This window comes from Dunckerocampus dactyliophorus, chromosome 19, assembly GCF_027744805.1.
Source record: "Dunckerocampus dactyliophorus isolate RoL2022-P2 chromosome 19, RoL_Ddac_1.1, whole genome shotgun sequence".
NCBI classification, from domain to species: Eukaryota; Metazoa; Chordata; class Actinopteri; order Syngnathiformes; family Syngnathidae; genus Dunckerocampus; species Dunckerocampus dactyliophorus.
Window position 1 is genome coordinate 3,023,536 of NC_072837.1, and position 27,995 is coordinate 3,051,530.

At 42.5% G+C, this 27,995-nt stretch overlaps 2 protein-coding genes across 3 annotated transcripts; both read left to right on the top strand.

The window, feature by feature from the left end:
- The first annotated feature begins 411 nt into the window (after window positions 1-411).
- On the top strand, window positions 412-13,528 carry ak9 (adenylate kinase 9). Its single transcript, XM_054761822.1, has 34 exons — window positions 412-501; window positions 616-679; window positions 749-801; window positions 859-955; window positions 1,018-1,130; window positions 1,220-1,378; window positions 2,191-2,334; window positions 2,431-2,505; window positions 2,588-2,683; window positions 2,749-2,888; window positions 2,956-3,272; window positions 3,902-3,922; window positions 4,019-4,137; window positions 4,759-4,900; window positions 5,024-5,062; window positions 5,155-5,316; window positions 6,122-6,264; window positions 6,424-6,639; window positions 6,714-6,956; window positions 7,025-7,146; window positions 7,231-7,450; window positions 8,428-8,499; window positions 8,573-8,776; window positions 8,939-9,157; window positions 9,232-9,448; window positions 9,536-9,737; window positions 10,364-10,510; window positions 10,584-10,801; window positions 10,877-11,073; window positions 11,142-11,311; window positions 11,899-11,997; window positions 12,133-12,235; window positions 12,305-12,419; window positions 13,204-13,528. Exons 1-34 carry the CDS (start codon window positions 412-414, stop codon window positions 13,410-13,412), a joined length of 4,947 nt encoding a protein of 1,648 aa, XP_054617797.1. The 3' UTR covers window positions 13,413-13,528.
- Window positions 13,529-15,159: 1,631 nt separating this feature from the next.
- Window positions 15,160-27,904, top strand: si:dkey-119f1.1 (Structural maintenance of chromosomes protein 6-like). 2 transcript variants are annotated; one of them, XM_054761500.1, is made up of 27 exons: window positions 15,160-15,399; window positions 15,515-15,676; window positions 15,762-15,897; window positions 16,244-16,349; window positions 17,212-17,348; window positions 17,683-17,744; window positions 17,826-17,906; window positions 18,173-18,274; window positions 18,464-18,583; window positions 18,765-18,863; window positions 18,949-19,095; window positions 20,008-20,096; window positions 20,196-20,360; window positions 20,428-20,606; window positions 20,679-20,880; window positions 20,955-21,069; window positions 24,202-24,362; window positions 24,463-24,598; window positions 24,670-24,750; window positions 24,813-24,983; window positions 25,065-25,202; window positions 25,281-25,426; window positions 25,575-25,700; window positions 25,785-25,890; window positions 25,978-26,130; window positions 27,052-27,149; window positions 27,246-27,904. In XM_054761500.1, exons 2-27 carry the CDS (start codon window positions 15,533-15,535, stop codon window positions 27,334-27,336), a joined length of 3,291 nt encoding a protein of 1,096 aa, XP_054617475.1. In that variant the 5' UTR covers window positions 15,160-15,399; window positions 15,515-15,532; the 3' UTR covers window positions 27,337-27,904. The 2 variants fall into 2 exon arrangements, with proteins under 2 accessions (XP_054617475.1, XP_054617477.1); XM_054761502.1 differs by lacking the exons at window positions 15,160-15,399; window positions 15,515-15,676; window positions 16,244-16,349 and having other exon boundaries at window positions 15,774-15,897; window positions 17,212-17,359.
- The last annotated feature ends 91 nt before the right edge of the window (window positions 27,905-27,995 follow it).

The following is a 27,995-nucleotide window of genomic DNA, read 5'->3' on the forward strand; positions in this document are numbered from 1 at the left end:
TATTTAGTGTATTACGAGTATCTTATTTTATCCCATTAAGATTTAGCCTATCCTTTTCAAACTAATCACATTCTAATACTAATCAGCATCAAACGTAACTGTACACGCCCCCAAAATGAGCGTGTTGATAGTTGCCATGGCAACTAACGTCACTACCAACAGGTTAGCGTCTCAGTGCTAATATAAAGTTATGCTTGTTGTAAACAAGTCACTATATTCGGTTGCATGATTTTATGAAAGGTAAAATACAGTAACGGTAAGTCATAATATGCATTATAAGAAAAAAAATGATAGAGGCTGGTAATAAATAAATGGTAACAAGATGACAAGAACATTAGTGTTTAGTTTGGTTCTGCATTGCTGCAAGGTTAACGTTTTGTGTTGTCTATGCTAGTCACTAATAATCCAAACATGGATCTAGTGGACAACCTTATGGAAGATGAAGCTGAGAAACAACATCTACTTTCTAAACCAACCTGCTTCCTTGTCGTTGGAAGACCGGTAATGTCACTCTCCAACAAGGCCAGAATCAATCCAATAATGCAGCAATAATAATGCAATAATGTGGATCATATTCCACTATGATACCTCACAAAAGCAAATCATTTGTTGCAGGGGGTTGGCAAATCCACCCTGGCCAAAGACATTGCAGATACCTGGGGATGTATACTAATTGATGGTAGGAACAATCATCACGTTATATAGTCTTTTTTTTAAATGTCGTGTCATTTCATCCACCTGCTTCCAGACACGAATCTGATCAACTTCCACATCAGAACTCGAACAGAGGATGGTGTTAAGGTATGCGAGGAAATGTACATTCAGAATGCTATATTTGACTAACGCATCATTTGACAGCTTTTGAATATCTTAAATGCGGGGGAAAGTGTACCAGAAGAGATGATTCTGCAGCTCATACTTGACATGCTAAACTCAGAAAAAGTCCAGCACTACGGTAGGCTTCAATTACGCTGTCAATCACAACATATGTGCTGACAAATATGTGTTGTGCTGCAGGCTACGTGTTGAGCTGCCTGCCGTTCATCTCTGAAGAGAACGTGGCAGTCGACCAGCAAATTGAGATCATCAGGAACCTGAAGCTCAAACCTGACTTCATCATCAACATCAAGGTTGCATGCAGCACATCACCGCACCCCGATGTGTATTACTGTATTCGCATTTTAAGTTCAAATGCACTCATTCTGTATGCTGTTATCAGTGTGCAGACAAGGATCTGGTCCAGAGGCTGTCGGGTCAAAAGCAGCACCCGGAGACAGGCGTCATGTACAGTCAAGACAGGTGGAAGCGTGACGGTGACTTTCATGTCATGGGATTTTTAGATAAGACAGATGAGGACCTGGAAGACTCTGAGTTAGAGGTATGACACACTAATAGCTTGTATTAGGGCCCAGTGGGGCAGAGACCCACCAGATCATGCATGTCATGATTTAAAAAAAAAAAAAAGTAAATTCTAGTTTACTGCATATTGTCTAATTTATTGATTTTTGATATTTATATTGCATTGTTTTACATTGAAATACACATGAAATGTTTGATGTTGCTTATTGAAGATCCAACGTGAATTATTCACTTGTAGTCTGTGGCCCTTTTTGCACTATATATATATATGCTTTTTTTTAATACCACAAATAATATTAATAATTATACATATTTTATCTTACAATACAATACACTATATATATATATATATATATATATATATATATATATATATATATATATTTGTATTATTAATATTAATTATACTGGTAATTACTTTACATAATATAATTATATAAGATAAGATATTATTTATTCATATGTATATATTATAATTGTGATATATATAATTATTTATACAGGTTCATCTAAACCTTACACTTTTACATTTCTATTTATAACGTACAATACATAGTTGTACAGCACACAGTAAAATGTACCTCCTAACCATTCCCAAGTGCAAATATTATTTGAAAAAATAAAAAGCAATTCAGGCAAAAAATGCAACTGTATGACAAAAGTGGTGATCTGTAGTGTATGCACATTATAGTGGTAATAATAATAATAATATTACCTAGTTCATTATATGAAATTAATAGTGCATAATATTGTGACAAATACAATGCAGGAACATGCGTAAAGTGCATCCTAGAATTGTCGCTTAACGCTAACGGACTGCTGTGGTTGCAGGATGAAGATGAGGATGAAGATAGTGAAGAGGACCAAACCCCAAAGATCACGGTTGACCAGATGGTGTGGGTCCCGGAATATAATTCCAAAAATACGTCCCTTAGAATCAACACGTACAAGGACACCATCCTCAAGCCACTGGAGGTTAGACACATGCCATTACAAATTCTTGGTATGCATCCAAATTAAAGTGTGCACGCCATTTGGATCAGATCGAAACACGTAAGCGGTTTCTTTCAGGACTACATGATGGACCATAACCCTATATACCTTTTTGAATTGGATGGAAGCAACAAACCTGAAGAGTTGCTCTTGGTGAGTAACCACAGTGTTTAAGTGTGCAGTGGAATTTGGATGCTTCTTATTGACATCTATCTACCTAATGGATTGCTTCTAGTTTGTGTTGTCACGTCTGAGTTCGATGGCAATACAGCGTGTCTCCATACCAGTCGTCCTATATCAAAGCAGAGAACTGCCTGACGATATCGAAACGGTCAGTTTGTGACAATTCTTCATCCACAAGCTGCCTTTTAATGCGGCCTTCCATCTCATGTCTAGGAAGACCTATTGAGGTTCATGTCCTCCTCCAGGATGATGGTGCCCGGCTGCAGGTGGAGGAGGAGCCGCTGGGGTCGAAGTTGTCCCGTTGCTCTGAAGGAAGGAAGGTTCATCCCTGGAAAACCAGAATATTCTGTAGGGTAAGGCTGCTCTGTTTTGGTTTGGAGTTTTAAGATGTTCATAGCTTCTGAACAAAGCATTCTCCAGCTTCCAGGACAAACTGTACATCCTTTCCTCCCAAGAGGCCTTCGATAAGTTTATGACCAACCCCAGACGCTACCTGCTCCCTCCGATGCCCAGCCCCCCTTGCAGGGTTTGCATCATCGGGATCCAGAAATCGGGGAGGAGCGCCCTGGCCAAACTTTTGGCTGAGCGGCACAAAGTTTCGGTGCTGGAATTGGAGAAACTGGCGGCGCCTCTGCTGGGTCAGTTGGAGCAGGATAGGACTGAAAAACTGAAAGTGGAGTGCTTGGAGGCCGCCATAGAGAAAATTAAGTTGAAGCAGCAAAGCGAGGAGACTTCTGGTAGGTTTCTGTCCATTTTTGACAATTTTTTACTAACTCAGCTGAATGAAACCCTTTTGTAGATCACATATGTGTCATTGCCTCACCAGATCCAGCAGGTGGCACTGTTTTTCATTCATCCTGACACGTGTTTTACAATGAATACAGAGTTGTCACGCATAATTTCTGGCAGTGCTATTTTATAATACAGATTGACTAATATTATTGTCCTGCTGGTTGACAAAATGCCGCATTGACCCTGAATATAATTATGCAGTGGCCCTAGTTAGCGTGTTTTTCGGTGAACAAAAATTTACGTTTGTGTAACAATATAGCGCTCGTCATGTCATGTTACAAGTATTAATACACTGCATGTGTCCAACTGTGTTCTTAATGTTTTTTTTTTTTTTTTAAATCACAAAACCGCATGGAAACAGGAACCGGCATAAACGGGTGTAAATTTTTGACGTTAACCGAAAAACACGCTAACCAAGGTATACACTAACTGAGGTTCCACTCTGCTTTTTATGTCTTTAGAGCCCGAATATAAGGCAACGTTTTCTAGGCAAAAAATACCGTATTTAACACAGTGTGCGATAAAACCTTGAGTGCATAATTTCAGTGATTTTTCTCATATTTTGCCTCCCCAGCTGACATTCCTGTTATGGAGGGTAAGCCCAAATCCAGACACAGAATTTTATGTCATTTCCACGCAATATAAATAGAAGTAATACATTTAACATGGTTGTTCTTATGGCCGTCCTCAGTGACAGAGGATCATCCCGAAGTGCAAGCCCTGTTGCAGAGTACCTTCAATGAGGCCAAAAATTCGAGCGACACAAGCAAGGAAGTGTTTTCTCTCGCTGTGGAGAAGATTATAACCAAAGTAAGTCTTGAAGAAAAGAAAAAAAAAAGAAAAAAGTACCGTAATGTCAACTGCTACTTTACATTATGTTGCGGTTCCTTAGCTTTTGCTGGGAATAGTGTTTGCTTATTTCACGTGTGTCCAAAGTGCGGCCCGGGGGCCATTTACGACCCATGACTCACTTTTTAATGGCCCGTGACACATTGTAGAATACAAAAAAATAGAGCAAAGAGACACAATGTAAAGAAAAAAAGCTGATCAATATCAGCCGATTTCAGTGAAAAGGCACTTTTTAACGCCGATCACCTTCGCCGATCAGCATCCAGCCTACAGTGACCGTTTCCCGCCCACTTTCCCTTCACAAAGCCAAAACAACCATGTCTGCCGTTTGGGACTTCCTGTTGTTGTGAGAGTGATATAAGCTTTGCACCCTGTAAAACATGCCACCAAAAATATATGCGGCCCTTGGTTGAAAAACTTTGGACACCCCCTGGCTTATTTCATGAACCCCTTTGTTTTTCAAAGGCAATATTAATGATCCCTCTCTTGTATTAGCGCTCATTAGATTGTGGTTGAGCTGTACTTCCTGACGTGTCCAGTGAATGTGTGGTATAAAAGTGCTTAAAATGATTTTTGTCACAGAATGAAGAATCAAACGCGGAAGCCAAGCTCGGCAGTGGCTGGGTGCTTGATAACTTTCCCAGGAATGTCTCCCAATTGGAATCATTAGAACGAGCCGGAATCTATCCAGATTTTCTCTTCTGTCTCATGTGCAGTGATGAGAGTAAGTATCATCCAGTTAAACAAGAATAAGATTAATGCTATTGATCAGTCTGCTCAAGTGTTCAAGGTATTAATTATCCCTCGCTGTGAACTGTCCAACCACGTTTTTATTCTTCTACCAAAGACAAGACTGACAGTGCTGAACAACCAGACAAAAGTGAAGGTATGACATATAAATGTACTGTATAGCGTGCCTGAGCTGAACTGGACAATAAACTCAACTCTACTTGTTCATCGTTTACCATGTCACCATAGTAAAGACTTCTACAGATACAGAAGAGCAGAAAGCTGAAAAGGTCCAGTTTATGAGAGAATGGGAGGGTATGCAGTTGTCTCTAAGCATCAGCCACTCAGTACTGGAGACGGGCAACCGGGGCCCTGAGGAACTTCTTGAAGAGATTGTCCAGCTCATGGAGAGTGAGTGAAACCCTTTCAATCCAGGCTGTTCAGCTAAATTGTTCTGGAGGCCCTGTTTTTAGAAAACTCCCTTCTCCGGTATTCATATTGCGTATATAATGTCAGTGCAAGGCTCTGTCCTACCTTCAAATGTTTACCTCCCAAAATGCCTTATACACTGTAGTCCTAAACCAAGTTATTAAGTTAAAACATCCATCCATCCATTTTCTATACCGCTTCTTCCTCATTAGGGTTGCGGGGGCATGCTGGAGCCTATCCCAGCTGACTTCGGGCGACAGGCGGGGTACACCCTGGACTGGTCGCCAGCCAATCGCAGGGCACATATAGACAAACAACCATTCACACTCACATTCATACCTATGGACAATTTAGAGTCGCCAATTAACCTCACCTGCATGTTTTTGGGAATGTGGGAGGAAGCCGGAGTGCCCAGAGAAAACCCACGCGCACACGGGGAGAACATGCAAACTCCACACAGAAATGCCCAAGGGAGAATCGAACCCAGGTCTTCCCGATCTCCAGGCTGTTCCTGTATTGGCCAACATGCTAACCACTAGACCACCGTGCGGCCCAAGTTAAAACAAGTTAAGTTAAAACAAAGTTTTTAATTTAAAAATGATTAAACAGTGAAAGATCTACTATACTGTATGTCAGTCGCGCTCTGCTCTGCTTCCTGGACTGCAAAAACGCTCCGAAGTTTTGAACTGAACTGTCATTCTTGGGCCAGATATGCAATACTATAATAATTGCTTTTGAATGATTTGTGTGTGCCTACATGTGAAACCACTCTGTGTTTGTTCTGCAGAACCTTTCAAGTACGTGCCCAGAGAGTTTTCAGCAGTGGACCTGGATGAGGAGACGGAAGACATTGAAGCCATGGCTGAACTGGACGATGATGACGACGACAGCCTTTCCAAGGATACGGAAGACGAGGAGGAGGATGAAGAAGTTAGTAAAGGCCCAATTAAGAGTTTATATCGTTACCTTCGCCACAGGCGTGGCCCTGACTGTATTATATTCATTGTTGTTTGTTAGTAGGATTACACACAGTCCAAAAGCGGAGTTGCAAGTCTAATGTTGTCCTTTGCTTCCTGCTTCCTCTAAAAGTCGGACTCCTCAGGGGACGCAACATCCAAGAGGTCCTTTGGTGAAACCTTTAATTTCTGCCCGGTGGTGCTCCAAAAGCAAAATGCACTGATACCCTGTACGGATGAGATAGCCGGCAAGTATCGAGAGAAGGTCTACTATTTCTCCAGCCCGGAAGCCAGGGAGGACTTCCTTCAGGATCCTGAGCAGTTTGTCGCAAGTACTGAGATTCTAAAGGTACATTCCAGCAAATGAGAAAAGGTATGCTATTTAAACAATGTGATTACATATTTAAAACCCGTTTTCTGTAGCCTCCTGCCTTGCGGATCTTTTTGCTCGGTTGCAGAGGCTCGGGCAAGACTACTCAAGGTGAGTGGCTTGCCAAAAAACTCGGCCTCTTTCATATTCAGTTCAGGGAGCAGCTTCAAATGATCCTTATGGCAAAGACCAAGCAGCGGGTTGTTAGTGCCGACGAGTCGATGGAGGAGCACCTCCAGGTCGCCAAGGATACCGTCAAAGAAGCCCTCGGGGAGGAGGATGTCGAAACCAACGAGGTTAGTTTTTTATCACCACATTTAAAGTGATGGCCTCCTCATTTAAATCCTTTCTTTTGGTCCTAAAGCAGGAAGTGGAATTGACTGATGAGGAAATTAGTATTAAAGCCTACTTGGCTGATGACATTCCACTGAGTCAACATATTCTAGAAAAAGTCATTACTCCATACTGGAAAGAGGAGCCATATATGTAACTACACAGCAAACACACATGTAACATTCTCTACTTATAGTGTGTCGTGTTTGTCCATGACCACATTGTGTCCTCCTACAGGTCTACAGGTTTTATCCTGGAGGGTTTCCCTCACAACACTGATGACGTGCAGCACGTGTTGCAGAATCAGCTGTTCCCCGACGTTGTGGTCACCATGATGGCGGAGGTAACCGACATTCAGGCGCGTCTGTTGCCGGAATTTTGGAGGAGGTGGCGAGAGCACTGCAACCAACGGGAAGCTTTGTTTAACATCGTACGCGAAATAAACCGCAAGATTCGGGTAAGTCAGCACCAACCTTGCAAGCATATATTCTTATTGTCATGATGATGTGACTGCTCGGTACAATCTCAACCAGGCAGTGCCCTACCAGATCCAGCAGATGCCCCAAGTTCTTTCAGATAGGAGTAAATTAATTACAATACAATGCCATATTGTTCAGGAGAATCAGCCATTTGCGTTTGCTTGCTTGACACTCATGACGTTTACTTGCGCCCCACCTCTCCCCACTGGGACAAAGAGACTGAATGACTGACGGAACGGTTCACTCACTTCGTTCATTCCGCTATAGAACCAACACACCCCGGTGTTGAGACAGATGCACAGAGTGAACCCTCTTGACATCCAGCCTTTAAAAGAAAAGAAACACGCATGCACATGTCAGCATACCGAGAGTGGCAAAATTATCCAGTTTGTTTTTATTTATCATGCGGTTAATTGATTGATTATCGCGACAGGCCTAAAACATAATAATACACTTTGTCTCCTATAACACAAAGCTGAGATGCAGGCTGTTTTTTTCCTCTCTAAATGTACACATATTGTTAGCCTATCTGCATGGCTTTGTTCACAAAATGTAAAATGTCAAAGTGGCCCCCGCATCCTTTGATTTTTCAGCCAGCGTCCCTCGCTGGGAAAAGTTTGAACACCACTGCTTTGTCGCAACAAAATGTAGCAAGTAGCAGAGCAATGACTGTTAAAATAACATAGATGTTATTTGACATGTTATTTGACTATGTTATTATGTTGTTATTACTATGTTACTTGTTATTTGACTATGACATGTTGAATTATGTAATAAAAACATGTTTTCATTGGTTCTTCTGGTGTCAAAAGTGCGGAACTGCACATACAGTACTTTAGCTTGACTGTCTTATGATATAACAGGGGAATAACGATCCAATAAATTGCAATTTCAATATTTTGTCCGACTTTTTTATACCGTAATACAAAGTGCTATCAGGCTTTCTTTGTTGCAGGAGGAGAGCATGGCGAAGAGGAGGGCAGAACTAATGGAGGAGAAATTAGCTACTTCGGGGGACACAGCCAAAGTAATCTAGTCATAGCCACTCTAAATGTCCCGACTTTTTTTTTTTTTTTAATTCTAACCCCTAAACAAACCAGTTTACGTGTCGAGACGAAGACGAGGAGGACGAAGAGTCAAACATCGAGGATGAGATAGAGGCTATCCTGGAGGATGAGTTTCCCTTGGATAGGGATGACGAATTCATGGATGACGAGGAGACGACAGAGGCAACTGACGACAGGCTGAACCTGGAGATCGAAGAACGCTACGTGTCCGACACAAACAACATGGCTTCGGTGTTGGTAAAAAAGAGACAGACCCGTGCATTGGGTTTGCCATATTGTTAGATTAGCTGGATTGTTGATTAGCTGCAGTTAAGAAGATCATGCAACAGACAGGTTCAAACGGTCGCCATTATGAAACCTTTATTAACTCTTACTTTTCTGTGTTTTTTCTACACGTAGGAACTTCTGGCTGAACTAAACATTCCCAAAATATCTATAAATGCGGGACGTAAGACGCCACTCGTTCGGCGTCAGCTCCTCCTGAAAGTGGAGCCTCTGCACACCAACAGGGACTCGCTCTTCCAAAAATGCCAACCCATCTCATACATGTTGTCGCAGAAGCTCCTCCTCTACTCTTACAAGTTTCATAGTGCCTTTGGCTGCCTGGACCCCGTGAAGGTACAAAAAGAGGAGCTTGATTCTGTGGAATGGGACATATTTTTATAGTAAATGAAGTCATCTATTCCAAACAGCGCTACAATGAGGGTGATATCATCCAGCCTGTGCAGTGGCCTCTTGATAGAGCTTATCCTGTGCTCCTCAATCAGTATATCTATTTTTTGGAGTCTAAGAAGAACCAACAAACATTCATGCTCAACCCTTTAAAGTACCTCAGGCAGTCAAAGCCCTCCCCTACTCTTCCTGTTAAAATGGCCATTATTGGACCCCCAAAATCAGGGAAAACCGGCGGTGAGTCCCTATCTGCAGTTTTTCATACGCCTCCTTCTCTAGTTTTCTTGTTCATTTCTCCACAATCTGCTCTTAATGCCCATGAAGTGGCAAAAATGTTTGCCCAGAAATACGGCTTGGACCTGCTCTCCATCGGTGGCGTCATGCGTCGGGTTCTCGACACCCAGGAGCACAGCGATTTGGCCATGCAGATGAAAGAGCACCTCCACCGGGGCCTTGCTGTGCCTGATGAACTGGCCACCCAGTGCCTGGAGAAGGTGCTCATGAGCCTGGTCTGCTGCACCCAAGGGTTGGCCAATATCACTTTCTTACTCTATGCGCTCAAATGCACAATCAACTGAGATCCAATACAATAGTTGTATCAAGAATTGTGCATCTACTTGTACTGTACAGTATTACCACAGTACCATTGGCAATACGGTAAATAGGCCCCTATGATTTCGGGAATCGTGGAATTGGCCAATAAAAACTAGCTACTGAATCTACCTTTAAATGCGCAATCTCATGGGAATTGACATAATGTGGATGAAATGCCATCACCATGAGGAGAAGGAACGTTTATGTGGGGAAGTATTTTCATGGACAATCTCATCACATACACTAAACCCACCTCCCAAACTAAACGTGTCCAAACAGCGACCTGAAACACCAGTAAAGGTTGGGAAAAAAAAACTTTCAAACTCCTCTCTTACTGAGCGTGAATGAAAGCTAGCGAGGTTAGCTTAGTTTAGCAGAGCATGCTAGTGCGTCTCTGTGTGTGTGTGCGACTCAGGCTGGATTGTTACTATGCACAGTTTTTGAATACAGCTCTTGTACTGCCCCTCACCAGGTGCACCCAGTGAGGGTTCCGTATATCTTGGATAATTACATGGAAATGAAAGGTGTGTTGTTCTGTGGACATGTTTGGCCTTTCAGTTATGTGCTGGATGGCTTTCCCTTGACAATGAAGCAAGCAGAGCTAATGCAGTCTCACAGTATCATCCCCATGATCATAGTCGAGATGGAGCTGGAGACAGTGGAGGTCCTCAAGAGAGGCCTTACTGGCAAGATGGAGGAGAACAAGTAAGATACCCTCCTCCACCCAGGAACCACACCTAAACACAACATTACAACTTGTCCTGTCTTTTCACTGCAGGCCCCACTTGATGCACGACAGTGCAGAGATCATCCACATCCGCAACACCTGTTACACTCAAGAGGTGGAGAAGCTGAGACAACACTTCCAGCAACAATACGATAATTGGATCCTGCTTGATGGTCTCAAGAGCAAGTGGTACATCTGGGAGACCCTTATTAAAAAGATCAGCACCAGCATGATTTACATCCACACCTACCTGCAAAGGACCCGAAGCGGTAAGCTGGCCATAAGCAAAGCAGGTTAATTGAAATAGTCTCTCCTTAAGTGTTGTTATTATTATTATTATACAGGACAAGCTGGATGCATCAACAAGCTGTGCGTTACGCCCAAGGAGTTTCAGCAACAGCTTGGCGAGTTTGGCCAGTACTGCCCTGTTTGCTTGGCTCTGAATAACCACCTAGTGGACTGCTCAGAAACTGCATCCCTTATGCATGCAGCTGAATACAAGAGACACTACTTCAAGATGTGTGACGCAAACCATTTGGAGGTCTGCGTATGGAGCATTCACATGTAAGAGAGCAAAAATTCCACATTTCTTTTGTTTATGCACGGCAGATATTCCTCGCTACTCCAGATCAGTTTGTCAGCCCCGGCTGCCCACGCCCCCTCCCAGAACCACATCTGCTGCCAAAAAAGTTGACTGACACCGATGTGAAGGACAGATTCCCGCAGCAGTTTGAGATGAAGGGCTTCTGCCCCGTCACTTATTTGGATGGAAAGCTGAGGTACATGCCGTAAACACAATTCAAATATGAGAGAAAGATTGTTATTTGAGAGGAACACCACTAAGAACTGCATTGATAAATAGACAGAATGTATAATGCATATGAATCAATTGTGTTTGTATATGAAAATAAACGGTAGCAGGAAAACTACGGTACAGACGTCTCTCGCGACTTTGTGCTTAGAAGTTCACAGTTTCAGTTTTTCAAAAATATATTAATTACACCCTGCCTCTTGCCCAAAGTCAGCTGGGATAGGCTCCAGCATACCCGTGGCCCCAGTGAGGATAAGTAGCAGAGAAAATGGATGGATGGATATTAATTAATTAGGAATACTCCGATCATGGTTTTATGCTGCTGATATGGCTTATTAGTCAAAAAATAGGCAGATTTTAAGTATTTTTGCCTAAATTAAGCATTTAAGCATAAAAATGGCTAAATTAACTAAAATACAATATATATGTTCATTATTTCACAAAGTCATCACTTCTCTGTATTAAATAGAAATATTTCACCATCAACATCTGCTGGACATGGGGATAAAAGTGTTGTGTGATTGTTGTTCATATTTACTTTCTGTGTGTCCTTAGGTATGAAGCTTTGGTGCGTGGAAGTGTTGACTGTGCGGTGGAATACAGAGAACGCATCTACGCTTGCGAGACAAAGCAAAAACAGTACAAGTTTTTGAGGTGAGATTCTCAATTTCTACTCAGAGATTGTGCAAAACAGTGCTCTCTAGAATATGAACTTTTTGCTACTTTTGACTGTAGCAGCAGTCAGTTAAATTAAAGAATGTGGCTTTGACACATTGTGTTCTGTTTAAGGGCTCCAGAACACTACTGGGACTTGCAGTTGCCCACTAAGGTTCCCCCTCTGTGTGAGCCTATCCCCCTCACTTTACTTCCCACATTGGGCTACATGGAACAGGTCAGAAACAATCTAATATAAACGTTTGATGCATTATTGTGTGACTTAAGCCATTTGGCCTGCTTGAAGGGTGTGTCAGTGGCAGTCATCAAGGCCATGACAGCTGTTGGATGCTTGAAACCAAAGTTTCCCTTCTATAGTATGGAAAGATCAGCTCTCCACTATGTGGCGTTCTATATGAAAGGTAACTACACAGTATTTGAGACACCCAGCTCTACAAACCCTCCCCTTCTCTCTTCAATTGCCATTGCCAACTTGTGACAGGTTTAAGCCCTAAATATGCCTCACACATTTATTCAACGCAACACGGCAGTTTGTCTTCTATTTGGTGGCTTTATTAAGCTGTGGCAGCGTCTGACAAAGCTATACAGATAAGTTCCACTTTTAGTTCGCAGCACACAACTAATGGTGCGTTCAAGGGCCGCTGAACAAAATGCAAAATCACAAAGCTTGCGAATAAACATTATCAGTGAAGCATAAAAACATAAACATGTAAAAATGTTGTGCTCCCTGACACTGATACATGTGTGCTGTACATTTTACGGGCATTATCACATACAATAATCCCTCGTTAATTGCAGCTACTTGGTTCCAGACCCAACCCATAAGTACAGTGGTATGTTTTTTCTAGTTAGAGCATAGAAAACCTGTTTATGACTGTTTAAATGCAGTTTGTAAAATTATTAGAGCTCTCTACATATGAAATAACACCCAATAGTCAATTACAGTATAAATTATTACTGACTTACGGTGAATGAGATGTTTTCTGAGAAAAAAATAATAATTCTTGGGATAGCTGATTTCCCCAAATTTCTAATTTCAAAATTCTATTAATTTAATTTCCTTTAATAACTTTTCAGACAATTTTTAAGAATAAACAATCCGAAGCACTCAATTTATGATAAGAACTTAATTAACTGAAATCAAAGTTACTTGTTTTTTTTGTGTGTGTGGTTTTCTTTTCACAGCATTCAACCATCGCAGCACAGAGCACATTCGCCAGATGTACAAAAAGCAGTTGGCCTCATTTGAGGAGAATTGCGCACTCATCCCCTACCTGAGCGCAACGATGAAAGTGCCGTACAAGTTCCCCAGTGAACGCCCCATTGACTTTGAGTTCAAACTGAACAAGTTCCTCGCCTTGCGTGACTCACCTGAAGACGAAACCGAGCTCTAGTCTACTGTCTATTTTGGAAATCTAGTCCCCGACTGTTTCCCTAAATGAAGAGGTGAATGATGTGTGTTGTCATCAGCATTTCACATTAAAATACTGTAACATTCATATATTTAAGAAAAAATAAAGATTTCTCCAACACCTCTGCTTCTCACATTCTATACCTTTGCAACGAGACTTTACAGGAGTGTTGATTGCAAAAATTCTGAATATTGAGCTCACTTTTCTGTGTAGTGGGGTGTGGCAACTGCTTTATATACTCTGTATACTTTGATTCTGGGCTATTTCCTCGATCTTCCTCATTGATGATAAGAGTTCAGCGCTTTTACCAAATATATTGCGCTTAATTTATAATACAATTTGAAAACCTTTTAAATTGAGTGATCATTGACCATTTCTCTGATAGCAACGCGGTCCAAAGAACCAGGAAGAAAGGCTAATGAGGTGAAATAGCCATTACATTACACATCCTTCAACGCTTCACACTACTGGTCTCATAATTGATGCAAATGTGACATGTTTCATACCTATGTGACTTGCGTACAGTGGGCCGCACGGTGGTCTAGTGGTTAGCACGTTGCCCAACACGGTAACAGCCTGGAGATCGGGAAGACCTAGGTTCGATTCTCCCTTGGGCATCTCTGTGTGGAGTTTGCATGTTCTCCCCGTGTGCGCGTGGGTTTTCTTCGGGTACTCCGGCTTCCTCCCACATTCCAAAAACATGCAGGTGACTCTAAATTGTCCATATGTCTATATGTGCCCTGCGATTGGCTGGTGACCAGTCCAGGGTGTACCCTGCCTGTCGCCCGAAGTCAGCTGGGATAGACTCCAGCATGCCCCCGCGACCCTAATGAGGAGAAGCGGTATAGAAAATGGATGGATGGCTTTAAGTAATAACTTAGTGGTTAGTGGATTCAATGAATGAAATGTATTGTTGAATTTATACATAAAAGTTGTTGATTGTTGATGATGTCAAGCTGCATCAAATCTTTGTGAGTTGTGTATTTAATTTCCTTGTAGTTGATATGATGTCATCTTTAATATTTGCCAAGTTACTTGGTGTCTTTGACAAGTATTTCGGCTTTCTCTGGTCCACCATTTATCAAGTGAGTATGGTGTTGCAACTGTGATCGAGCTTCCAGCCAATCGCCGCTCGGGGCCGCCTTTTAGCTCCCTTTCGGGTCACCTCGTGCATTCCCGCTCTCCAGGATTTAACTGAGTGTTCCTGGTTGCACCGTTGTGAAGCTGGTTGTCCTCCTGGTGCATGGTGCCAGATATCCCGCCTGAACTCCACACCGCCACAGCTAAGCGTTTCTGTGTAGTAAAAGTGGGAGATCAGGCACCATGCACCAACGGCGAAACCGTGGGCGTTACAAGATTACACTTGTGGCACACACACATGTACCCCCGCAGGCCTTTGTGTTTTAATGCGTAAGTATGTCTTTTAAATGCCTTATATTTTATTTTAGATCACTTAGCTATTTTATGCTTGGAAATGCTTCATTTAGGCCAAAAACCATGTACAAATTTGCATAAGTATGCATATTTTTTTTTACTAATAGGCAGTAGTCAACCACGACATGATCTTTTTAGTGAATATATTTGGAAAAACCGTGATAGAGTGAAGTCGCAAAGTGCCGAGGGACGGCCCGATTTAAGCAATGGGAGCCGAATCAGTCAGCTTTTTTGCGCCAATACAACCGACTCCCTTAAAAGAGCCGAAATTCCCATTAATAGAGTGAAGCTCGTGGGCTGAGCTGAGCCTTTGAACGACTTGTTCATGACTTTCACATCTCTGGTGTCACATCCGCCCCACTGACAGAGGCGGCAAATAGTTTACACAAGTACGCCGCTTTTTTACGTTCTAAAACCCTGTCAACTTCTTTTAGGAACGTATACATAACCCCAGCGAGAAACAGAGCGACCACTTGCCTTTTGCTCCGTCATCACGAGCCGTTTGATAGCTAAGCTAATGCTACGTAGCTAGCAGGTGAGTATGGCTACTTTGGTTTCGTTTCTCGTTTCTCATGGTGTTTAACAGTTTGTGGTACAGGCGTTTACTCATAGCCCGACAATGAACGAACAGTTGTCCCCTATAACTTTAGATAGAATAGGAGCGCGATATGTCAAAGAGGAAGAGTAGTCCTGTTAGTGTCAACCCTCATAAACGGGCCAAACCGGTGGAACATGACGAAGAGGAGGAGGAAGCGGTTGAAAAGAGAGCCGATCACAGGATTACTAAAGGAGGGTCTCGACATGGTAAACAGGTACTAAAGTCTCTGTCTTCGTCTTTCTCTTCAAAGTTTGTGATGATGGTGATGATGATGGTGTGCTCAAACCGGACGTGTTTAGGTTCCAAGTAGCGGACAGATGGTGAGTGATGCAGGGATTGTGGAAAGCATCACACTGAAGAACTTCATGTGCCACTCCCTCCTTGGACCTTTTACTTTTGGACCCAATGTCAACTTTGTTGTCGGCAACAATGGAAGTGAGTGGAAACAGTTTGGATGTAAACAATAGCCCTTTTTCCACCAACATTTCCAGGACATGTATTAAGATCCATACATTTTCTATATTGCTTGGCCTCATTAGGGTCACAGGTGAGCTGGAGTCTATCCCAGCTGGTACTGGTCGCTAGTCAATCACAGGACACATACAGTAGACTCACATTTGGACGTATGGACAATTTAGAGTCATGTTAAGCCAGAGAGTTTAGAGAACATGCAAACTTGAACCAAGACCTCCAGATCATGAGGCTAATGTGCTAACCACTAGTCTAACATGCAGCCCACTTTTACGTACAGTGTGCAATGTGTGTGATCATTTTTGTGCAGGTGGAAAGAGCGCCGTCCTGACTGCCCTCATAGTCTCATTAGGTGGGAACGCACAGGCCACAAACAGGGGAGCGTCTCTCAGGGGTTTTGTGAAGGAAGGTGAAAGGTAAAGACGAGGCATGGGCCGGTATGAGATTCTGACAATATGATAACCTTGGGCAAGAATACCACGGTTTGACTGTTTCACAGTATTATAATTGCAGCTCTAAAATGTGTTATTTTGAAATATATTTCTTGAAAAGCGAAAAAGACAAGTCAAAACAGTCATTTTTAAACCATATAAAATAACACGATGAAAGCGGAACATAGGTATTTAAAATAACGGAATTTTTTCTAAATTATAAATAAATAAAATGCAGTTCTCAATGCAGTCCACTGTGGCTATTATTTCATAGTGGCAGGTTGCACTTCCACAAACGTCTGTTTCCAGGTCATGTGATAGTAACTGAGACGTTGTGAAGTGGTTGTTGCTCAGTGGAGAATAAACTGAATAAACTCCTCAACTCCTGTCCCATTCTGAATCACATCTCCACATTTGGTGACCCTCGTCGTGAGTAATATGTTGACCGACAACAGCGCGGCCGTACCAGCGCCGCTCAATGCCAACAGGGCAGCTAACAACTTTTGGCAACGCATGGATGCCCAGTTCCAACTGAGAGGAATAACACATGACATGACAAAAGTATTTCCACCTAGTGGTCGTGCTGGACCTCCACTTTCTCTCATATCGTAGAAACGGTATGACGCACAATTTTAGTGGTTTTCAAAGAGTAACTTTTTCCATACCATGGTATGCCAAGTAAAGACGTGAAGTGCTGCATGTCTCATGTCTCTGTAAAGACATTTTGCGACAGCATTGCATCACAGTGGGTCATGCAAGTGTGCCTAAGGCAGTGTCTTGTATATGTGTTAAGGGAGAAATGCTGTCTTACACGAAGATGCTAATCTGGGTTCCTCTGTTTTCACAGCACGGCTGATGTATCTATCACACTGCGCAACAAAGGAAGGGATGCCTTCAAACATGAGGTGTATGGTCCATCCATCATTATAGACGTGAGGCTAACACGTGATGGAGTGAGAACATATAAGATAAAGAGCAAAACTGGTAAGATTAAGGTAACTGTGCAGAGTTTTGACTTAAATCATGTCCACACAAATTATACTTTTTTTGTTAGCCTTCTATTTAACTGCCACTGTCAGTCCCCCTGTGTGATTCCCCCTTTCCACAGTTTGTTTGAAATTATTTTTTTCTGCCTCCAGATTGGCCAAAATGAGATTACAGTATCACCTGTTGCTTTGGCAGCCAGCAAAATGCACTTAAAAAAACTGACAAATTGGTGTGGACATAATATTAAGCATTATTTTCAAAATACAATATTTCTCCCTGGTCAAATGCAAGATGGTTCATTCAAAATATATATTTATTATATTTCTTGTAGGCCATATTATCTCCAACAAAAAGGAGGAGCTTGAGTCTATTCTGGACAATTTTAATATTCAGGTATGAGATGCTGTGACATAGGATAAAAATTCATTGTGTTGTTTATCAGCGGGACAAACAATCCTGTTTTCTCCCCTAAAGGTCAACAATCCTGTGTCAGTTCTCACCCAAGAGATGAGCAAATACTTCCTACACTCCAAAGGGGAAGGGGACAAATACAGGGTTTGTTTAGCTAACTTTGTTGGTGAATTTTAGGTTGTATATTGAAGAAATCAGTATACAGTGGTACACCCCTCACATTTCAGGCCCAACTTTTGTCTTCTCACACAGTGTAGGTTTACTCTCACTGAAAATGACTCAACTTGCAGATATTCTGAAATAGCATGGTGGTGGGAGCATTGTAGTGTGGGGCAACACGAGTGCTGCTAGCACTGGGGAGCTGCGGTTCATGACGATACTGTAATTCAAATGTTTTTCCGCTTGTTCAGTTTTTCATGAAAGCCACACAACTGGAGCAGATGAAAGAGGACTTTGTGCACATCAAAACTACCAAACTTCTCACCGAAGAGAAAGTGGAGCAACATGGTGAGGTAGGTGTGTTATGTTTTATAAAAAAAAAATCTGTTGGAGGGCTCAAGCGACACCTTTGCAATCTTAAAGAATTGGAGTACTTTTGCAAGAAAGAGTGGAGAAACATTGGCAAAACTGAATGTTGTCATTAAAGTATTAGGGATGCACTCACACAGGGCTGTTTCTGAATGTCTGAATGCATGTTACAGTGCTTGAAAGAGCTCAAGCGAAAGTCCCAGGAGAAAGAGGACAGATACAAGAGCCTGGCATCGCTTGATGAGATGCAAACCAAGCTGGAGGACTTACAGAAGCAGATGGCCTGGGCTATGGTCAGATCATTTTATCCCACCTTTAAAAAGGAGACCTACAGTATTATGCATTTCCTCTTTTCTGACCTATAAATGTTGTTACAATATTGTATTCTCATGTTAAACGATGGCAACGTGTCAGATAATGAGGTTTGTGCATTTGGAAGTGAGACCTGAAAGCAGTCTTAAATGTGACTTGCAGGTGACTGAGACCGAGAAGGAGTTGGAACCAATAAAAGAGAAGCTGCAGGCAGACAATCGTTCCACTGAAAAATATGATGAAAGAGTGAAAGAATGGAAGGTAACGATAGCCTTGCAGTGTTGTAACGAGCATGCATAGCACTTGTCTTTCCAATTCCAATAGCCCACCTCTGCTGTGACTGTAGGACAAGGTCAAGGAGTCTGAGGAGATGTACAAACAGATCCAGGAACAGTTGGAAGGGATCACGCGGCAGGTCCAGGAGCTCCAACCCAAATGTGCTGAGCTGAAGGCCGAAGCCCAGAAACGCAACACCCTACTCAAGTCCAGTGAGGTCAGGCTTCTGTTTACTAGCTTGTTAAGTATAGTAATCCCTCGTTCATCACGGTCAATTGGTTCCAGACTCGACCGCGATAAGTGAATTTCCGCAAAGTAGGATTCCTAGTAGTAGTATAAATAACATTTATTATTCCGTATTATTATATCATTTTTATTATTGTTTTTTTCATTAAATTATCCTCGTTTAATATTACTACTGCATCCAAACTCATATTTACATACATACGCACATACTGTATATGTATACACGTACATGTAGTACCTATATAATTGGTAATATTACCTTTTCCCCGACTTAAGAACAATTCGACCTGCGAACGGTCGTCTGGAACCAATTGTGTTCGTAAGTTGGGGACCTAGTCTATATATAAGCAGAGAAAATAAGCCATTTAAGACAGTTTACCTTGTAAGGGAGCAGAATCGATGGTGGACAAGAAGTGATGTCGGGGTTCAGAGTTCAGGTTTAGCTTGTTGTGGGGTATGGCAGTGACAGCAAGCTGTGTTATGATTGTTATTATTATTTGTTATTCTCATTGTGCCTGTTGTGATATCATTTAAATCTGCAATAAAAGCCGGTTGCTAATGTCTGGTGCTTTAGTGGTGGTCTCACAATTACTGACACCTATTGACTAATGTAGAATACTACATTCACAAGTTGTGGTCTTAATGGCTTATGCCGCATTTGTATTTTAGTGCATTTAGCCATTTTTATCCTTGAAAATACTTAATTTGGCCAAAAAATGTACAATATGCTTAATTGTGCATATTTTTGGACCAACAATAGGCCATAGCCAACATCGATCATTTATTAACGTTTGAAAATGTCGTGCTATGAATAAATTACACCTTGTGGCTTTGGTCCTGATAGTACAGAATGTCCATGTTTTGTGTGTTTTTTGTGTTCCAGGTCACAGCCCACAGATGCAACACTAACCTGAGGGCCCTACAAAAGGACAAGGCCCAGCTGTCCTCCAGAATAAATGATTTAAAGCAGAGGTGTGGTCCCTGGTGACACATTATGTTCAAAATGCATATATATATATATATATATATATATATATATATTTTTTGTTATCTTTGTATTGATCCACCCAGCATCACTCAGATAACTGGGTCAGAAAGCAAGGCCAAAGCGGAGCGTATGCAGCAAATACACACCGACCTGGAAGATCTGACTCACCAGATCACAACTCTGGACCAGCAGATTGATCAGTATCAACACGCCTCCAATCGTGCAAAAGAGGACCATGGAAAGATAAAGTGAGGTCTTCTAAATTAAGCATCATTGTGGAATAGTTAAAAGCCTCAAACACTGATGTGACTTCAGGAGAGAGCACGACCTACTCAGGAATTCCATGGAAGCCAACAGTAAGAACTTGCGCACCATGGAAGACAGTCGATCCAATCGGCTGCGGCGCTTTGGGGAGCACATGCCCACACTGCTTAATGCCATCCAGGACGCTTACAAAAGAGGCCATTTCAAGCACAGACCCAGAGGACCTCTAGGTAGGATTTTGAGCACAGTTGGAAACAATTCTATGCTGGCATCTCTGTCATGTCTATGCCTTCCTGCTCTAGGTTACCTTATCAACCTGAAGGACCCAGAGCTGGCTCTCGCCATAGAAGTGTGTCTGAAAAGTCTGCTGCAGGCCTTCACTTGTGACAACTACGATGATGAGAAAGTGCTGAAGGGACTCATGGACAAAGTGTTTCCGGGGGGCCGTAGGCCTCCCATTATCACCGGCCAATTTATCACACATGTCTATGATACAAAAAGGAGGTAAGGGCTGCAGTCCTGCCTAGGAGACTATAAAACTCAAGGATCAAGAGTTAATGTTTGGTTTCTCTTCTCAGGGCTGTGAATCACCCAGAATACCCCTCTGTGCTTCAAGCTCTAGAAATAGAGGACCCAATTGTGGCCAATTGCCTCATCGATCAGAAGGGTATTGAGAGCATTTTGCTTATTAAGGTAATAAACCCTGAAATATAATATGTAACCATGCTTCTAAACACAAATATCATTTGAAAAGTTATGATACTTAACTAATTTTTACAATTTAATAACAATTCAGAATGCATGACAAAGTGGAAAGGAAATTGTAGCTCTTTCCAGCATTAATACCGCTGATGAGTTCATTGTAAACAGTGTGGAAAGCTAAGTAGCAGAAGCTGCTGGGTGTTGACCATTCAGGATACTTAAACTGCATCTACTACCATCTTGAAGAGTTAAAAAAAAATCTCAAAGAAGTTGCCTGTAGCCACAGTTAATTCCAATGTTTTTTGACCCAGCAGCTATTTGCTTTTTTAGACCACACTCCTGCCAGCTATAGCAGACTCTGTAGTTGATTGAATAGAGGCGTTAATTGGAGCATTTACTGTAATAAGTCACATTCACAGATGGAGAATACATGAAAGAATCGTTCATAAAAATATCAGAGCATCTATTCGCCTATCGAGGGAAAGGCTTCTTGAGATGTCATCTGTACTTCTGTGAAGAAGGTGTCGGACGTTTCGCTCCTCATCCGAAGAGCTTCGTCAGCGAACAAATAAGTGCTGGTAGCCTAGGCCTAGGCCTAGAAAGAAATCATAGACTGTCTCCAAAAGTTAGAGAAGGAAGAACTACTTGACAGACAGATGTATCATAGATTATACCCTGGGGAGGCTACACCATGCATCTATGGCCTTCCAAAAATTCACAAGGAAGGGTTTCCCCTCAGACCCATTGTCTGTAGCATTGACTCTACCACATACAATGTAGCTAAATATGTAAAAACTGTTTTATCTCCATTGGTAGGCAACACTGATCATCATATAGAGAACACAAAAGGGTTTGTGGCGAGTATCAAAGACCTCAGATTGGAGCCAGAGGAAACTTTGGTATCTTATGATGTGACTTCACTTTTCACATCTGTCCCCACCTCAGCAGCAGTCTCGGTGGTGAGGAAGAGACTGCTCGAGGACTCAACTCTGCATCGGAGAACAAAACTTAGTGCTGACCACATCTGCCAATTATTGGAAATTTGCCTTAACACTACATATTTTCAGTTTAGAAGGAAATTTTACAGACAAATTCATGCTTGTGCTATGGGCTCACCAGTCTCACCCATAGTGGCGAATCTGTACATGGAAGAGATGGAGAAACAGGCTCTCACATCCTTCTCAGGGACAAAACCAAGGCACTGGTTTAGATACGTGGATGACACCTTTGTCATAATCAAAAAACAAGAAATTCAGTCTTTCACAGCACATCAATGCGGTGGACACCAATATCAAATTTACTCGCGAGGACGCTAAAGAGAACCAACTAGCCTTCTTAGACTGCAAGGTAATTATAGGAGAGGACAGACAGCTACTTACAGAGGTCTTTAGAAGGGCCACACACACTGACCAATACCTGCTTTTTGAATCAAACCATCCACTACAACATAAACTAGGGGTTATTAGGACCCTCCAACATAGAGCGGAACAAATACCAACTAGTGCTGAGGGAAGGAAAAAGGAGACACAACATGTCCAGAGAGCGCTCTCAACCTGTGGGTACCCGCGGTGGGCTTTCAACAAATGTCAAAAGAAGAGAGTAGGGAAAGAAACCCAAAAGCCCACAGAAGCAAAAAAGAGAGGAGTGGTAGTCCCTTATGTAGCGGGGGTCTCCGAAAAACTCCAGAGGATCTTATGGCAACACAAAATTCCTACCTATTTCAAACCAGTAAATACCCTGAGACAAAATTGAGTGCATCCTAAAGACAAGGCTCCAAACCAAAAACAGAGCAATGTGGTCTATTCCATCCACTGTAAAGACGAGGAATGCAAAGAGCACTACATTGGGGAAACTAAGCAAATGCTCCAAAAAAGGCTTTATCAACACCGCAGGGACAATTCTAGTGGGCCTCAATCAGCAGTACAGCTACACCTTAAAGCAACCAATCACTCTTTTGAGGACAGCGAGGTAAAGATTTTGGCCAAAGAAAACAGATGGTTTGAAAGAGGAGTAAAGGAAGCTATTTTTGTCAAACAACAGAACCCATCATTGAATCGGAATGGTGGTTTGAGGTTTAATTTGGACCCTGTGTTCAGCAGGTTACTGATACCGAAACCCACAGCTCTTAGTCTTGCAAATGAGGTGGAGCCAGGGCTGAGCCAGAACAATAGATGCTAACGAGCCAGTAGCAGAGTCGTTCATACCCAACTCAGGGAGCAACACTTCCCTTTTATTTGAGGTGCTAATGGAAGGAGAGGATTATACCACTACTCCGCCCAGGCTTAGTGTAAGGAACCAATAGGAGGAGGGTGTTGGCACACCAATTCCGCCCACTCTTACTGTATTTAAGGCCTAGGCTACCAGCACTTATTAGTTCGCTGACGAAGCTCTTCGGATGAGGAGCGAAACGTCCGACACCTTCTTCACAGAAGTACAGATGACGTTTCAAGAAGCCTTTCCCTCGATGGACAACTCCTGTACGACTGAGAGCCTACACAGACGCATGTATTCACCTAGTTAAAAAATAAACAAATGATTGAGAAAATGAAAGAATGCCTCTCACTGCAAAGACAGTCATGATATGATAAGCTTTTTTCATGTTAAAGTTGGCTAATTTTGTTTTCATTTTAAACAGATACGGGCAACCACTGAAAAAGGCTTAAAGTTCAGTGTTTAAATGATTTCAGAGTGGGCCTAGAAATGCTCGCTGCACTTTTATTTGTTGAATTTTGTTGTAACAGGTAACATTTAAAGAATATTACAACTTTGACAATTTTGAGTTGTGTGATGATTTGTGGCTCCAGACTTTCTTTTTTTTTCATACTGGAAGAGGAGGCAAAATGGCTCTTTTGATGCTAAAGGTTGCCGACCCCTGAGCTAGATGTGTCACAAGACACAGTTCATAAGACGAACTGTTTTTATTGTACGCTACTTTTATTTACCAAGTAGATCTCCACTGAGTGTGGCCATTGTCTTTCTGCTATTTTGTCATTATATGAAGGCATAAAGTCTGAATTCAACAGAATAATTTTTTTTTTTTTACGAGAAATTTTGTCACATTTTTAAGATCTTGTGACGCACATAGTTTTAGCCATTTGCACTGACGATTTTGTTTGTGTGTAGAATCGCACCGAAGCTCGACGAGTGATGCAGTCCAGACACCCTCCTCCCAACTGCCACCAGGCTTTCTCCAAGGACGGCGATCAGATCTTCACTACCCGCAGTTACACCGCCGAACAGACTCGCGCCAACTACCTCTCTGGAGATGTCGAGGAGGAGATACGGTGAGTGTGTGCGTGTGTGTTTTATGCTCTATTTGACGAAGCACATCTGCTGGCTAGGTTCTGGTGTTGTGAATGTTAACAAATCATTTGCTATTTCCAGACACCTCCAGAGAGAGTTGGAGAACCAAAAAGCTATGGCGGCGTCTTTGCAGTACGAAATGAAGAAGCTAGATGAGGACATCAGACAGAATGAGAGGCTGGAGAAGAGAGCCCATTCAGAGCAGAAGATTGCCAATGTATTGCATCTCCTTATTTGGTGACTGATGTTGAGTTCGCTCAGAGGTCAATGATCTTTGATTTGTTGCAGGATAAAGCCACAAAGTTAAGACTGGAGCTCTCTGACCTACAGAATATGGAAGAGCCTCAGATGGAGGACCTTAAGCCACTGGTTGGTACCAAGCAGCAGATTTCCTCTTATCAAGAGACAATGTTAACAGAACTCCATCACAGGAGGAGGATCTTCAGGAGATTGTCGCCAGGATCTCATCGAAAAGCACAGAGTACGAGGAGACGCAAGCTCAGATGAGTGAGCTCAAAGTGTCCTACGAGAAGGCGGAGCAGGAGTACAGGCAACACAAGGAGCGCATCAGTACCATCACTGAGGAGGCCGACGCAATCAAGGTAAGGCCAGGCTGGCCCTTGTCTCGTCTCCAACTGTAAACATCCAGTTCATTTGTGATTGATGACCATGTCCTCCTATAGGAGGAGCTGATCAAGGCGGACCAGGAGGTGATGAGGTGCAAGCATCACAAGAAGCACTATGATGAGAAACGCAGCTCCCATCTGCAAAGCATCCAGGAGCTGGAAGCCACTCTGCAGCGCAAGGAGCAGGACCTTCAGGTTGAGCGTTAACCAAGTTATAGAGGATACCTCCAAGTTTCATGAAGTACTCATGAGTGTCCTTGTTTGGTCATTCAGGCTGACATTTCTAAAGCCAAACAGATTTGTCCGGAGCGCCTGGATGTGCGTCGGACCGCCAGGAGTCTGGACACGGAGCTCAGCCGCCTCAAGGCGAAGATCGCCAGCCAGCAGGAGCAAGAGGGGGACCGCTTGGAGATTGTCAGGTGCCTTTATTTTGTGCAGAACACATTTATAAAGCTACTGAAGCATTTCTCATACATGTGCTATTCCATTAGCCGCTAAACTACACTCCTTGGCTCCTCTTGTTGGTTGTTTCATTTTAACATGAACACTTCCACATATGTACTCCAGGCAGCACCATGAGGCACTGGTGGAGTACAAGAACATGGCTCAGCAAACGAAGAACCTCAAGATGTTCATCAAAAGCCTGGACCGTGTCATGAGTAAAAGACGTCAGGCTTACACCGAACTCAGGAGGTAAATGTGGCGATGTTTTAAGCTTTGAATTACTGGGACAGCTTTAAAAGGACCTCTTCTCCGCATTTCCCCTCTGTGCCTAAGGTCCCTGACTGCAAGGTGTAAATGTTACTTTGACAGCATGCTGGCCCAGAGGGGCTACACGGGAAGCATGACCTTTGACCACAAGAATGAAACCCTCTCCATCTCTGTAAGAACATTCCAGAGTGGTGTTTTGGCGGCTTGCCTGTGGATTCAGATGAAAACACTAAATCACCCCCTCCTCTCTTTGTTGCAGGTGCAGCCGGGCAAAGGAAATATGGCCGACATGAGCAACATGCGCTCTCTGTCGGGGGGCGAGCGCTCCTTCTCCACAGTCTGCTTTGTGCTCGCTCTCTGGGCCATCACTGAGGCGCCTTTCCGCTGCCTGGATGAATTTGATGTTTACATGGTAATAACCGTTATTTATTGTGGTCCAATGTGTTTGTATGCTAAAGTTTAAGTCTATAAAGGCAACAAAACAACTGATTCACAAGTGGCCACAATATAAATAATAAATAGATCAAGGATGCTCCGAGGGTTTTATGCTGCACATTCAGATGGTCATCCATGAGTGAGATCGGCCCATGCACCGATCACATAGTACGTGATATCCACTTCCCTGTGGGACAAAAACAAGCTCCAAACTAACCACATTGCTTTTTTTGAATACAAAAAGTCACATTTGGAGTCCAAAGACCAGAAGCTAGACGGATGTCTAGCCAGCTAGCTGCCGCCAGTGACAGCTACGCAAAGTGTGTAAACAAAGACGCAAGAAAAGTCGAACGGCAATACGTATAAGGAAGTGGTCAAACACGCTGGCATGTCATGCTATCAAACTGAAACCATTGAGGTTTTACAGACATGTTGATTCTTGGGGCAATACGGGACAAAATGGGCTCAATACGGGTGTTGACAAACCTACGTGTACGGGTTTGCCGCTGCGCACTGATTGTTTTTTGTGATCGGCCGATATCGATTGCTGGCCGATCGATTGGAGCATCCCCAAAATACATTTACATAGTATTTATTGAAGTGAATATAAGGCCTAGGAAAAAAATGAAGAAACCGGATTGTCTTATATTCTGATTTATACATTCATATTATACAAGGGAGTCCAAGCTTTTATCCCTGTCACACACACACACACACACACACACACACACACACACCAGTGTCCTGGAGAGTTGCAGTCATGACAGACCCGTGGAAAAAAAGTCTCTTTGTATTCAGTTTTCTTGAAAAAGAGTGGTTGTCCTACATTCGTCTTATATTCGGGTCAGTACGGTATTTTTGGAAACCAACACCGGATGCTTTGTGTGATTTGAATTAGGACATGGTGAACAGAAGGATCTCAATGGATATGATGCTGAAAGTGGCTGATGGCCAGCGTTACAGACAATTCATTTTCCTGACGCCACAAAGCATGAGGTAATCACAAATATGTGGCCAAATGTACTTTATTATTTTTGCAATTCAAGCCATGTCATTTTAGTAAATCACTGTTTTCCTTTCTTTATGTTTCAGTTCTCTTCCAGAGAGCAAACTAATCAGCATCCTTCGTCTCAATGATCCTGATGAGGACCAAAACTCAGAACGCAATCAAAATGAGGTGTGAACCTGATACATCATAAGTTACAACTTCAGGTACAATATGCTGGAAAACGGCAATATATTGTTTTGTTACTATTGGTGTTCAAAATCAAGTGACTGGGTGGATTATAGACTTCTTTGTGGATGTTCACTATTTCTTAAATAAAAGTGTTACCACTGACTCGACACGCATGGAGGATGCACGAATATCTGAACGCGTGTTGGCCACACTAATTACATATGTTGTGACTCGAGTTCAAAAAGGTTCACCATACAAATGTACAGTATAATTAAAGACTAAAGCTTTGTGTTCTTTGTTAACAGTGTCAACATTCAAGCTTTTTCTCTTTACGTGGTGCCCATTTGTGCATTACTGTAATTTTCTGTGTATAAGCTCCACCCACTAAATTTAGAGGAAAAAACAGATTTGTTCTTGTGTAAGCCGCACATATCCACGTCATCAAGAGGCATATTGTGATGCGCACGGGTCCGTGAGGACCAGTTGGCTCTTTGACAGGAGCCAATCGTGAGCGATGAATAAACTCATGACGAGCTTGTCAACCCTTTGGGAATTGCAGGAGGTCATTACCCAATAGAACAGTCTGACTCACGGTGTCTTCTTACAAACAACATGAAACTTATCACACAGCAACTACACTCAAACGTTATACCTCAGAAATAAAG

Coding starts and splice junctions, on each gene's coding strand:
- si:dkey-119f1.1 (XM_054761500.1), top strand. CDS start 15,533: ATGTCAAAGAGGAAGAGTAGTCCTGTTAGTGTCAACCCTCATAAACGG. Junction 19,096..20,007: donor CCCTACTCAAGTCCAGTGAG/GTCAGGCTTCTG, acceptor TTTGTGTTCCAG/GTCACAGCCCACAGATGCAA. Junction 25,891..25,977: donor ATGAAACCCTCTCCATCTCT/GTAAGAACATTC, acceptor TCTTTGTTGCAG/GTGCAGCCGGGCAAAGGAAA.
- ak9 (XM_054761822.1), top strand. CDS start 412: ATGGATCTAGTGGACAACCTTATGGAAGATGAAGCTGAGAAACAACAT. Junction 7,451..8,427: donor AAATAAACCGCAAGATTCGG/GTAAGTCAGCAC, acceptor TCTTTGTTGCAG/GAGGAGAGCATGGCGAAGAG. Junction 11,312..11,898: donor TATTTGGATGGAAAGCTGAG/GTACATGCCGTA, acceptor GTGTGTCCTTAG/GTATGAAGCTTTGGTGCGTG.